Source organism: Chroicocephalus ridibundus, chromosome 1 (assembly GCF_963924245.1).
Source record: "Chroicocephalus ridibundus chromosome 1, bChrRid1.1, whole genome shotgun sequence".
NCBI classification, from domain to species: domain Eukaryota; kingdom Metazoa; phylum Chordata; class Aves; order Charadriiformes; family Laridae; genus Chroicocephalus; species Chroicocephalus ridibundus.
In genome coordinates, this window is record NC_086284.1 from 122711942 (window position 1) to 122724913 (window position 12972).

At 44.3% G+C, this 12972-nt stretch overlaps 1 protein-coding gene across 2 annotated transcripts; it reads left to right on the forward strand.

Annotated features, from left to right (window-relative positions):
- The first annotated feature begins 280 nt into the window (after positions 1 to 280).
- On the forward strand, positions 281 to 10658 carry SH2D1B (SH2 domain containing 1B). Of its 2 annotated transcripts, none has more exons than XM_063349175.1 (4): positions 281 to 807; positions 4767 to 4830; positions 7311 to 7479; positions 10135 to 10658. In XM_063349175.1, exons 1-4 carry the CDS (start codon positions 674 to 676, stop codon positions 10170 to 10172), a joined length of 405 nt encoding a protein of 134 aa, XP_063205245.1. In that variant the 5' UTR covers positions 281 to 673; the 3' UTR covers positions 10173 to 10658. The 2 variants fall into 2 exon arrangements, with proteins under 2 accessions (XP_063205245.1, XP_063205253.1); XM_063349183.1 differs by lacking the exon at positions 281 to 807 and adding an exon at positions 1728 to 4028.
- The last annotated feature ends 2314 nt before the right edge of the window (positions 10659 to 12972 follow it).

The window sequence follows — 12972 nt, forward strand, 5'->3', positions numbered from 1 at the left end:
GGGAGAGTATGAAATGCCTGGGAGAGCATCTCCTGTGGAGCTGGGCAGCATTTCCTACATCAGGGAGCAGCAGTTCTACACGTGGCTGTATCCTGTCCTTGTTGAATTGACGGCAACTTCCCAGGGGTGGCAAAACACACTATCTGATCCCCTTCTCCTTCCTGCCGTGTTTCCTAAATCATGGCACAGAGACAGCAGAACTTCATGATAAAATAGCTATACTTTAAAAATAAGAAAGCGGGGGGGGCAGTGGGTGGGCACGCTATTTGCAGAGCTTCAAGCAACTTTAAACATAAAAGTTAACTTCAAAATATAACTATGCTTAGGTGTCAACTTAGATATTGCATAGCTTCAAAGCTATTGCCCAACTCAAATGTCAGTTCTGCTGATATAATGTGGCAAGAGACTCTTCCCTTCTGATGTGGACTGTGACCAGTGTAGGCAAACCATTTCCCATTTCCTGCCTTTGTGAGCTGTAAGCACAGGCCGATAGCTGATTTCACTACAGATAGGTCCGTGATAACAACACAGATGAACTCGTGTATGTACTTAGCACTTCCAATTTCAGTTGTCTGCAGACAGCTGCATTTGGAATAAGGCTTCTTTTAATGCCACGCTTCTGCCTTTCTCTGGAATTGCTTTGAAAGGCAAGAGACCTTGTTTTCTTTTGTCCATGGAGTTCTCATTTTTTCATGGAAAGATAACAAGAAGAGCCTGTGAAGAACTGCTGGTCAAGAATGGGAAGAACGGTAGCTATTTAATACGAGAGAGTGAAAGCGTGGAAGGAGCACTGTGTCTCTGTGTCTTGTAAGTATTGATGCTAATTTTTTTATGAGTTCTCGATCCAAAGACAAGTGTTCATCTTCTCTAACATTAATAGTTCTTCCCTAATATTAACGGACTTCAAGGGGGTGTGTATATGTATTCAAGTAATGCTGGTTGCCTTAGGCTTCCTTGTAGTGAGTGGTGAGAGCGTGGCCTTTGCAAAAGACTTTTTATACAACAAAGGATAGATGAACTGTAATCTGCTGATGCTGGTCTCTCTCTGCAGACGATAAGGGGAGCCCAGAGAAAATAGCTTAGCCTGCCAAAACATGGTAAGAACCTTACTCAAAGTCACTGCCTCTGTAATGATGAGCAAATAGCATTTTAGCACTGCTGAGACCCTGAAAAATCTCACAGCAGGTTAAAAAATAGTCCCTTCTTCGTAGGCTTTCTATCTGATGAAAGTTTAGCCTTGTGCTTCAAAGGAATAATAGCTGATGTGAGAACATAAACTGAGACAGACAGCTATAAAGTCCTGTTTGAATTCATATGACAAGTCCGTGGACAAGACAGGCACAGAAAATTGCTACTTCTAGTACTTAATTACTACCATTAACATTTTATTATTTTCTTTTCCTGTAGGGAATAGTAATTTTATTTCCCTTTCAAGAAGCCTATTTTACACTTTTCATATATAATTGATCTGTTCCTAATGTGTTTAAAGTTTATAAATTAGTAACTCTGAGTCTTTGTTTGACCCTATGAGATTTTACACTCTCCTTGAGGATGTGTTTGAGTATGACATGAAAAATTTTTAACACCACATTATTATTCAATTAATTGAATTAATTCAAAAATATCAGCAAATGTTTTTACAAATAATCAAAAATATGTTTCTTTTGAAATAAAGGAGAAGGGAGAAAAAGAGAGAGGGGAGATGGAGTACTATGGTGTTGGTGGGGAGAAGGAAGGAGGTCCGTGAAATGATAGAGTAAGGAGAAGAGAAATGGCAAGAGGGGGACAAACTGAGCCCTCAGGGAAGGAGCTGCAGGAACCTGCTTTCAATATGGTGTTGGAAGGAGACAACATAGCGGGAGCGGGGAGGGCAGGGACCGTGGGAGAGAAAGGACATGTACACCCTGTCAGAAGGGACAAATGGGGATCCTGGCACAGAGGAAGAACGGCAATACTAGTCCCTGACGTGGGAAAACAGCTGTTGAGATCGCACGCAGTAGAGGCAGATGAGAAAGCAAAGGCCTGCTTAGGTGTGTGCAACGAGTTTCACCCACTGATATAGGAGAGGGCACACCTACACAGGACATCATGGGTAGGTGCAAGCTGACATAAAGGTCAAGCTTGGTGCCACGCTAAAACAGTTGCTTTCCCTTTCTTCTTTTTCTTTCTTTTTTTTTTTTTTTTTTTAAGGGCAAAGCAGATCTACCTTGTGGTATTGATAGCTTGCAGACGTACTTTTGTCCATCAGCGGTGTTCTGGGCAGGCATATAAAAAAAGCATGTGACTTCCAGCTAGTCTCTCTGGGTTTTTAGTGTTAAAAACTGCTAAAAACTTCAGTGTATTTGACTTTAACTTGTGCATTAACAAATGTAGTTTGTTAACGTAGTTAAATTGTAGAAGTGCCAGCAATGGTATAACAGATACTGGCTTGGAGAGGTGTAAGCAAGGGTTGTCTTCAGATAGCAAATGGGATGGATGGTAATAGTGTGTTGGCTCGGAATTGTCTCGGAGACTGGACTGTCTGTCAGTGGTTCCTTAGGCAGAAGGAAGCTGTCCTAAAACTGGAGGCAATCAACACTGGAATCCTCAGTGCTGTTTCAAGACAACTTTTGGATTAGGATTGCATCTCAAAGCATTGCTTAGCACCTAACATAGTTGATGCAAAAAACTGATGCACGCTTCTCAAATTCGCACATCCATGGGCAGAGATACTGACCCACTTGCGACAGAAAACAACTTTTTTTGTCGTCTACTGATCGGGGTGTTGGGGGAGGGCACTCCCATGGAGGATCTGGGAGTCAGAATGATGGGATCAGTTCAAAAGCATCTCTTCTGTAATCGGGCAGGGCGCACAGCTCTGCTGATACATCTTCCTCCACAGCAGACTGTCGCTTTCATCCAAAGCTGTCGCAGGTCTCTGACAGTGCCTCAGTCTAGACCTACTGCTTTTGCTACTGTTCTCCTTACGGCTCACCATGTCATTCTACCAAAAAAATCTCCTCTCACCCTGCTATTCTGCTACAGGATCTCCCCTGTGCCCAGACCAGGCGCTTTATTAATTTGTACCATATGCAGCTGTTGGTAAGCTTTTAGTAGTTAATGCAGAAAGAGAAGTTCCCATTTTAATGGTAGTTTCATGTTTATTCAGTAAAAACTACAGTAGACAAATAATATCTAGGCAGTAACCTTTCAAAACTTGGATGACAGGTAAAGAACAAGTTTCAGAAATTATCATCTTCTGGTAGGTTTTTTTTCTCACTTCTACGTCTATGTTTAAAGAATGAACATCCTTCGGGTTGGAAGGGACCTTAAAGATCATCTAGTTCCAACCCCCCTGCCATGGGCAGGGGCACCTCCCACTAGACCAGGCTGCTCAAAGCCCCATCCAGCCTGGCCTTGAACACTTCCAGGGATGGGGCATCCACAACTTCCCTGGGCAACCTGTTCCAGTGTCTCACCACCCTCAGAGTTAAGAATTTCTTCCTGATATCCTATCTAAATCTACCCTCTCTCAGTTTGAAGCCATTACCCCGTGTCCTATCATTACACTCCCTGATAAAGAGTCCCTCCCCATCCTTCCTTTAGGTACTGGAAGGCTGCCATAAGGTCTCCCCGGAGCCTTCTCTTCTCCAGGTTGAACAACCCCAACTCTCTCAGCCCATCCTCATAGGAGAGGTGCTCTAGCCCTCTGATCATCTTCGTGGCCCTCCGCGGGACCCATTCCAACAAGTCTATGTTGGAGTTGACCAGGCCACGGCTCTTCTCCTCCCTGCTGATGGCGACACTGCAGTTCTCAATGACGTGTGTGCCAGTCCTTTGCCTGCAGTTTATTCTCATGTTGACATTTGCACAAAGTGGTTTCTTGTACTGTGGAGCAATTCTGCTGGTGGGGAGCAAGGACTTAGGTATCCTATGGAAGTAAGGACTCTTCTCTTACATGGCACCTGCAGTGGAGTTCCAGGCTCTATGTTGTGTTTTACCGCCTCAGAACAAGTAATACATGTTCCCAGTGACATCCAGCCCTTTCTGTATGTATAAACTCGAATAATTTTCATTGCTTTGACTTACCAGATCTATTTTATTGGAGCTGTAGTATTACAAAACTCAGCATAGGAAATGCACCTAAGAAGCCAGAGGAAAGCTCAGGCAGTTAGCTGATGTGGAGGTGAGCTGGCTGGACATGCTTTATCAAGACCTATGCTAAAGCAAAGTGCAGTGACTGCAGATTGAACAGAACATTCTTACCTACATTTCCCATACCTGGCCTAATTCTGCAGGGCAAAAAAGAGCACCATAAATTTGGTCCAAAATCAAACAGATCTGCATAGCGATGCATAGGGGTTTAGGTCTGAATGAGTAAGGTATGATAAAGTAATATTTGGGTTTCTGAGGCTTAAGGAAACAACATGCATGACTAATTTTGGCTAACAGAAGATTAAACACATGACTTAGAGAATCTTAAATATTTTGAAGGCTCCAATATATGAATCAAATGGAAAAACGAAGGCTCCAATATATGAATCAAATGGAAAAGTGAAAGTATATATGTATAATGGATGTTATTTAGCATGAGGTATTCCTTTAGATTTGTTTCTTTGCTTTGTATTTTGTTGTATTTTTTTCATTGTATTGCTATTTACTTTAAGATACAAGCAAACAAGCAAAACCAAAACCTGGCTGTCAAGATCAGCTGTAGCAGTCTAAGCAAGTTGCAGCGGTCTGACAGTTCATGAAAAGCATAATGTATACAACAATGTTTTTCACAGGTTTGAAAACCTCATCTACACTTACCGTATCTTCAGGGAACGCCAAGGATATTTTAGAATACAGGTGAGTAACTCTCATTTCATCTGTAAAGATTGCTCTAAAGACCACTGTCCTGATTAAAAAAATTAATACACATGAACACATTACCTTAGAAAGTATTTCCAAGTTTGCTTTCTTCTCTACTCAATTCTTGACTTTTTAATGTTATACTTATTGCATATGAGCTCAGAAGTAGCTATTATCTTTGTAGAAATCCCTTATAACCTAAGTGGATCTGTTATTTGTTGACGAGCTGCTTTCTGATTTGACCATTTCCTTTTTATAGCATTGAAGAAAAATCTATCACTTTCATTATTTGCTCCTGTTCCTAATTACCTTTATTATTATTATGATTTGAAAGCTCTGCTATTGCATTCAGCATCTTGTAGGGGTTTTGAATATTGCAAGGATGGTTTTGATTTAAAGAGACCTATCTATAATTCTCTGCGATTCCGGGGCACCTGAAGTGGTGACCCCAGATAATGCTGCTCATTACTTGAATAAGCATAAGAGCAGACTGGATCAATCAAATCCCTAGGCAAGGTGTGAGGACACTTAAAAAGCTGGTTCACTCCTTCGCTTGTAGTAGGGCAGTCAACAGGACTGCCAACAATTAAGTAGCATTTAAGTGGAATGAGGAGCTCACTCCATAAAGAACGCACCAAGCTCTCATATGCTGGTAATTTCGTGCTTATTAGTGGTTTGGACTGAATACAAAAGACACAATTTCCCATGAAGAACTGAATGGTTTGTTGACAAAAAATAATCTATTTTGGACTACAGCCACTCTTCCGGATTTTGCTGTCATGCCTATCAACAGATAACTCCTCAACACTTTCTGTTTCTTCAAACGCAATTTTCCTTACAAGTTTTTGCCAAAAACGTGAAAGAAGGGTTCTGTTCTTCAAAGTTTTAAGTCAGATTGCTTTGTCTCTCTAAAATAATATACTGAAATAATATATGGATGGTGGAAGGGAGATTGTATAGGTGTTTTTAAGGGCCAGATTCATCCCTGAACATTCTAGAGTGTGGTAGGTTGACCCCCGCCAGCAGCTAAGCACCCACACAGCTGCTCCCTCACTCCCCGCTCTTCACAGGACAGGATGAGGGGAGGAGAACACGAAGAGCAAAAGTGAGGAAACTCCTGGATCAAGACAAAAGACAGTTTAAGAGCTGAAGCAAAGTTGTGCATGCAAGCAAAGCAAAGAAGGAGTTTGAGCACTACTTTCCACTGGGAGACAGATGTTTAGCCACCTCCTGGAAAGCAAGGCCTAATGGTTATTTGGAAAGACAAGTGCCATAACCATGAATGTCCCCACTTTCCTCAGTTTTTATTGCTGAGCACAATGTCATGTGAGATGGGACATCTCTTCGGTCAGTTCAGGTCTGCTGTCCTGGCCGTGTACCCTCCCAGCATCTTGCGCACCCCCAGCCTACTCGCTGGGGGAGTAGAGCAGGAAAACCAGACAACGTCAATGCTGTGCAAGCATTGTTCAGCAACAGCCAAAACAGGGGTGTGTTATCAACACTGTTTTAGTCACTAATTCAAATTACAGCTCTATACTGGCTGCTACGAAGAAAGTTAGCGCCATCCCAGCCAGACCCAGCACACGGAGGCAGGGGCACCCAGTCCCACACAGGGCTGAAGGGAAGCTAAAGGATGCAGAAAAACAAAGGAAATAAAGACATGTTTCTTTGTCACATAGCAAATGAAGTGAAACCAAAGCCCCATTCACTTTCATCGACCAGTAGTAGAACCCTTGCTGTGACTAGAGCTGATTAATGTGCCTACTGTCTCACCCTCCTGAAGTCACCAATGTTGCAAAGCGTACAGGTCACTGGGGGGCTGTGCCATGGAAGCCGTTCCGTACAGCTGTGTGAACCCGCACGTTAAAAAGCAGTTTGTGAGAACGCTGTTCCCCAGCTTGGGAGTGTCATCCTCTGTGCTCGGCCTCAGGACCCTCTAATGCAAATCACAAATCTGAGACAAATCATAAAGTCCTGCCCAAAAGTGAAAGCTGGCACCGGGGACTTTGATATGGATCCTCAGACAGGTCCACTGCCTCTGCAGCTGTCCTTTGCTTGACAATGCTGACCTTTGTAAAACGTTTGGCTTGTGCTTGTCACATAGGTGTTTAAATCCAACATTTTAAGTGAGAAATATGTTGCCCCTAAACTTGTGCTCTAACAGCCGAGGGAAGTCTGTAACGCTGTCACTCTTCCACGCTGCTGCAGTGGACAGCTGCAGCACACATCCGAGCCGGTATTTTAAACTGGTGTTCTTTTTTTTTTAAAGAAAAGATGGTAAGGGAGATTACACTTGGTGCCATAACCACACCAGCAAACAGATGTCCCCAGTGTTTTAAGGACAGCAGAATATCTGTCACCAAATCTGTTTACAAAACAGCTCCTCGGTAAAAAAGAAACAGCCTACCATTCCTTTCATTTAGAGAACCCTATGTGAGGGGCAATTGCAAACAAACTTTATTTTCCTTTCCTTGCAGACTTCTGAAGGTGTCCCAGAGACGATCTTCAAAACATTAAAGGACCTAGTATACACTTATGAAAAGCCAAATCAAGGTCTAATAACAAACCTTCGCTACCCCGTAGAGAAACGAAAGTCTTCACAAAGAAGCCAGAGGTTCAAGTCGGGAAAGGACGACATTTATGACGGTGAGAAATTTGGTATCTCTGCCTTTGTGGTGTGGTTGGTTTGTTTCTTTAAGATGACTTCACGGACAGGTCTGTGGTGAATAGTTGCTACTGAGAATAGTTGCCGAGACCAGCCTGCATGGACAGAAGTTCAACATCCTTCTTTCTCTCTTATGTTCACTGGAAAAGGATTATTCCCAGCTGACAGATTACATACCCTCAACAACTGCAAGTTAACAAATTAAAATTGCAAGAGATACAGAAGGCGAAGCATGATGTTGCCCGCAGCTCACCCTTCATGGGTGTTGATGCTTCTAGGTTAGGGAAGGCTGAGGACCAGTTTTACCCAAGGTGCTTCTGCCAAGCTGCCAGGCCCCTGCACTGCACTGGGAGTTGAGGTTGTCTTTTACCTTCGTTGTCCAGGTTTGAAAGCTATTTTTATACCAAAATCTAACTAGGTTATTTTTGAGATGCTAGGGAAGAAAAAAAAAAAAAAAAGAAAAGGGAAAAAAAAAAAAGAAAAAAAAATCCAGCTAGCTTGTGGCTTTTTGAGATTTGTATTAAAACATGATTAATTTTTTAAGTTCGTATGTTGAAAATAAGACGCATATAGCCTTGTCCTCAGAATCACAGCTTTGGAACCAGAGAGTTCAGTCTCTGGTTTATCTTCTGCTAACTTACATTCACAAGTCCCAGGTATAACATAAGTATACAATGTTTCTACCTGACAGAAATATTATGCAAATGGTATGATAAAGACGGAGGTTTTCACAAAGTGGTAGACCATGTTTTATAGTCCAAGGTCAACTTTATGTCCTTCATTTGGGGAGGATGAATAGAGATACTATTAGTAACTTGCAGATGTACCACATCTGCTCTAAAAAAAGGTTTTTATGGTATCTTGTCATTGTCACTCCAGGGAGATGGAAAATACTGCAGTAGCATGGATATATATATTTTAGGAAAAATCAAGTGTAATACGTATTTTATTGTCTGGTCCTGCAACATAAACTTGTCTAGAAGATGCACAATGCCCTGGGCTGGACTGACAGGGAGGAAAACAAACACTTTCATTTCACTATCAAAATGTTTGTGGTTGTTATAAAACCAAGGGCTTTTAGAAATAATCAAATCAGTTTGGAATTATTGCTGTTCAAATTTAATTTAACTTTCACTTACACTGCAGAACAAACGTCCCCCTCAGACTGCCATGTTACACGCTCACGGGGGGAGTTTTGGTTAATGTCAGGATGGGTATCTCCCTGAAATGCAGGCATGGCACAGAACCCCGCGGTGTTTCCCAAAGCAAGCACCACATTCATACGGCCTGGTACCTCGTGTTGCACCAGCAGCTTTGCAGCACATGCAGGACCGAGTGCTCCAGTGCAACCAGTGGAACAGCACACGGGACCGCGGTCACAACACTGGTTGTTGGACAGTTTTGAACGTTGTTTTCTAGCCCAGGAACAGCTTGTCTGAGAGTAGCTGCTGGAAGAGACAGTAGGAGATCATGGAGATTGAGTCCTAAGCGTTCAATTTCTGCCTTTCTGCTATCTTCTCAAAAAACATAATACATCCAACAAGGTCTAAGAGAGAAAGCTTTTTTTTCAGGCTCTCCTCCCTCAGTTGGGAGGAGAGCTTCTCTGTTGGGTATTTATTTAGAGAAGAAAGACTGTATTATGCTATAGTCTTAGCTATCTCAGCTCTTGATCTGGTTTACTGAGTAGGGATGATTTCCAACATTTGAGTGTTTCTCAGGAAGAAGAGGTCTCAGGTGGATACAACTGTTTCATACAGTAATTTACAGAGTTTGCTGGCTCAGAAAAGACAACATGGGCACAGAATCACAGAATGGCAGGGGTTGGAAGGGACCTCTGGAGATCATCTAGTCCAACCCCCCTGCCAGAGCAGGGTCACCTAGAGCAGGTTGCACAGAAACGCGTCCAGGCGGGTTTTGAATGTCTCCAGAGACGGAGACTCCACCACCTCTCTGGGTAGCCTGTTCCAGTGCTCGGCCACCTTCAAAGTAAAGAAGTTCCTTCTCATGTTTAGGTGGAACTTCCTATGCTCAAGTTTGTGCCCATTACCTCTTGTCCTGTTGCCAGGCACCACTGAAAGAGCCTGTCCCCATCCTCCTGACACCCACCCTTTAAGTATTTATAAGTGTTGATAAGGTCCCCCCTCAGCTGTCTTTTTTCCAGACTGAAGAGACCCAAATCCCTCAGTCTTTCTTCATAAGAGAGGTGTTCCAGTCCCCTAACCATCTTCCTAGTTCTACACTGGACTCTCTCCAGCAGTTCCCTGTCCTTCTTCAACTGGGGAGCCCAGAACTGGACACAGTACTCCAGATGTGGCTCACGAGGGCCAGGTAGAGGGGGAGGATGACCTCCCTCGACCTGCTGGCCACACTCTTCTTGATGCACCCCAGGATGCCACTGGCCTTCTTGGCCACAAGGGCACATTGCTGGCTCACCTGGAGGACCCAGTCCATTGGGTACGGGGCTTAAACATTGGCCCTGCAGTAGCAGAGCGAGCACTGAGAAACTAAACTGGGCTGTTGATACTTGTCCAGCAACACAGCCACGGGCCGTCCTTGCTTACCCTGGGCTTTCAGAGCAGCCACGTGCAATGACATCTTCTTTTTCGTTTGTTTGTTTGTTATTGATTTCTTTACAGAAATTGATGACAGCGATTACATCACTGTCTTACCCTGAATGATCTGCAACCTGGTGGTTTGGGAAGCTGCCATCCCAGCTGTGCCACAGCACAGGAGATGAGCTGTGGAGAGCTGCCAGCTAGGCATCCTCTGCCGTGCATCTCTACCTCAGGAACCGGCGCCTTTGGCGGACTGGCAGAGCAGTTGTATTTTCTCCCAGTAGATCCAGTACATGCTGTGATATATTTTTGTTCAGCAATAAAAGAATTAATTTTTATAAGACACATGCATGCATATACAATATATAGGGGAGGGGGAAGGGTATCTGGGTGCACATCTGTGTATTTTGATTTTTTAGTCAGCCAACTGTCCAAGATGTCTACTGCTAAAATGAATGATCTGTTAGAAAGCCACATTATAAATACAATAAATGAATTTGCATAAAGCAGTAGTTTATGGCAGACCTGATATCTGTTGATAAAAATGATACATAATAAAAATTCTATTGAATGATATGATGCTTAAAAACCTCTAAACTCTTATTTTGTGCACAATTCATGTTACTTCATTGCTGGATAAGTGGATAGTGTTTCAGCTGTGTCAAGGAATACCACCAGTATTACCCTGTAGTTTGCAATAATCTAAATTAAAACAAAAAGGCTTTGTTAAATCCATGCTGTAAAGGATTAATCAACACCATGAAAATGCTTTGAAATACTTTTAATATCAATGAATGTTTCTGGTGGTTTACAAGATGAGTGCAAGTTCTACATGCATGTTGGTATGAACATATCCTTTTTTTTTTTTAAGAGATACTGTACTACATTTCATTTGCTACTGCCATTAGCTCTGTATCGTAATGTTGTATGGGTTTTGTTATTTTTCAGGGTAAGAATTTGCTTTAATCTTACCCCTCATTTTAAATATTTAATATATACTTTTGTTCTGAAGGCGGCCTGCAACTAGCAGCCCAAGCCAGAACTGGAATGTATGTCCTGATATTCTCAGTCGCTAGTACCAACCCCCTCTCCATTCGTGATCTTGAGGAAGACATTTATATTTGTTGCGTGTTTGCTTAAGATATTTCACAAATTATATATGTATTTTCATGGGTACTACTAGTTAGATTTCTTTCTTATTATACCAGTATTTGGCATATATATATACACACACACAGAGACACACACTTACATATATTACCAGTATCTTATATTACCAGTATTTGTCAAAGGACTTTTAGATCTTTCAGTGCTTTGGACGTCATTATGAATTTAGCAGCGCTAACAGTTTTTGGCGCCAGGATGAAATGGTACTTGTAGCATGAAGAAGACAAATAAGAATATTAATTAACTCTGGCATTGCCAAAAATACTAACATATGTGTCCAAAAATCATGAATAGAAAAGAAAGTAGTTGTCCACGAAAAAATGGTACTATCGGAGGGAAAAGAAACAACCCTTGCCCTGCAGAAGTGCACGCACTGGTGTGTCTCTTCATTGGCAGAACTCAGCACCCGCCTGGGAGCTGGTTATCTCATGTACCAGCCCCAGCAGCTGCTGCGTCAAGACATCCCGGCTCCAGCAGCCTGACTTCTAACAGTATGGAGCACTACAGGTTTTCTGCAACAGGAGTCTCAGCAGCTCTGTCAGTCAGACTGATGTTCAGCCTCAAGAAAAGGCCGAGTGACGAGGAATCCCCGGCCGAGCCTCATCACCCTTACTACCTGATTCCTGGTGGCTGAACAGACTGTTACTCACAGCCTACCCCGGGCTGTGGGGCTTTTGGGCTGGCAGTTGCTCTGGTCCAAGCACTGCGCTGCTGGCAGCCCTGCTTTGGACTTGCATTTACAAAGCCGTAGTGGCTGCAGCTCCGGATGCTGCACCCAGACCCGAGGGTGCATCCAAGCCAATGACCAGATGAGCTCTCAGGCATTACCTCCGAGGTGGTCAGCAGAAGTACTGCTTCAGCAGAAGGAAAAGAGGTTAATACAAATATTCCTACACTTCTTCACAGGCCTCCAAGATTAGGAATAAAGATCTGTGCATCAGTTTCCAAAAAGTATTCTCAAACCCTTCAGTCACTTTCCAACACCCCAAAAAGCCGTTATGTGTCTGCCTATCCGTGCAGCGGTGTAGCAGTGAGGAATTACACCAGGCTGGAGCTGAGCGCTGTGAAGGCGCAAGGAGCAACTGTGAAAGCGCCTTGGGGTGCCCCGGGCTGAAGGGGCAGCTCCCGGCCAGGCCTAAACACACGTGGGCCAGTGGCGGGAGCAGGGGGTGGGGGCGCGCAGTGGGGTGCGGGGCGCTGTGCGGGCTGTAGGGAGCCTGTACCCGAGGGCGATGGTCACTTGACAGTGGCCCGGGGGAGCACCGCGGGTTCGAGGCCCACCGATGCCTTTTGCCCGACTGCCCACCCACCGCCAAGGGGTGGGGGGCCACGACAGGACCACAACCTCCCTCCACCTCCTGCCCGCGCTCTTTTCTGTCTTAAGACACCGCTGCCCGCCTCGGCCACAAGGCCACATGGCTGCCTCACGCTCACCTGCTTCTCCAGGCCACCAGCACTCCCAGGTCTCTCTCTCTCCACACGGCTGCTTGCCAGTAGCTCAGCCCCTCACCTGGACTGGGCCATGGCCTTAGTCCTCCCTACGGGCAGCACCCGACGCTGGCCCTGCTTCAACTTCAGGAGCTCCCAACTCTCCGGCCCATCCAGCTCTTGCTGAACGGCAGCACGGCCTTCTGGTGGCTCAGCCACTGCTCCCGGGTTTGTGTCAGCAGCAAACTCCCTGAGGGGACACTGGCCCCTCATCCAGCTCCCTGAGGACTATGGTGAGGAAGACCGGGCCCAGGACTCACCCCC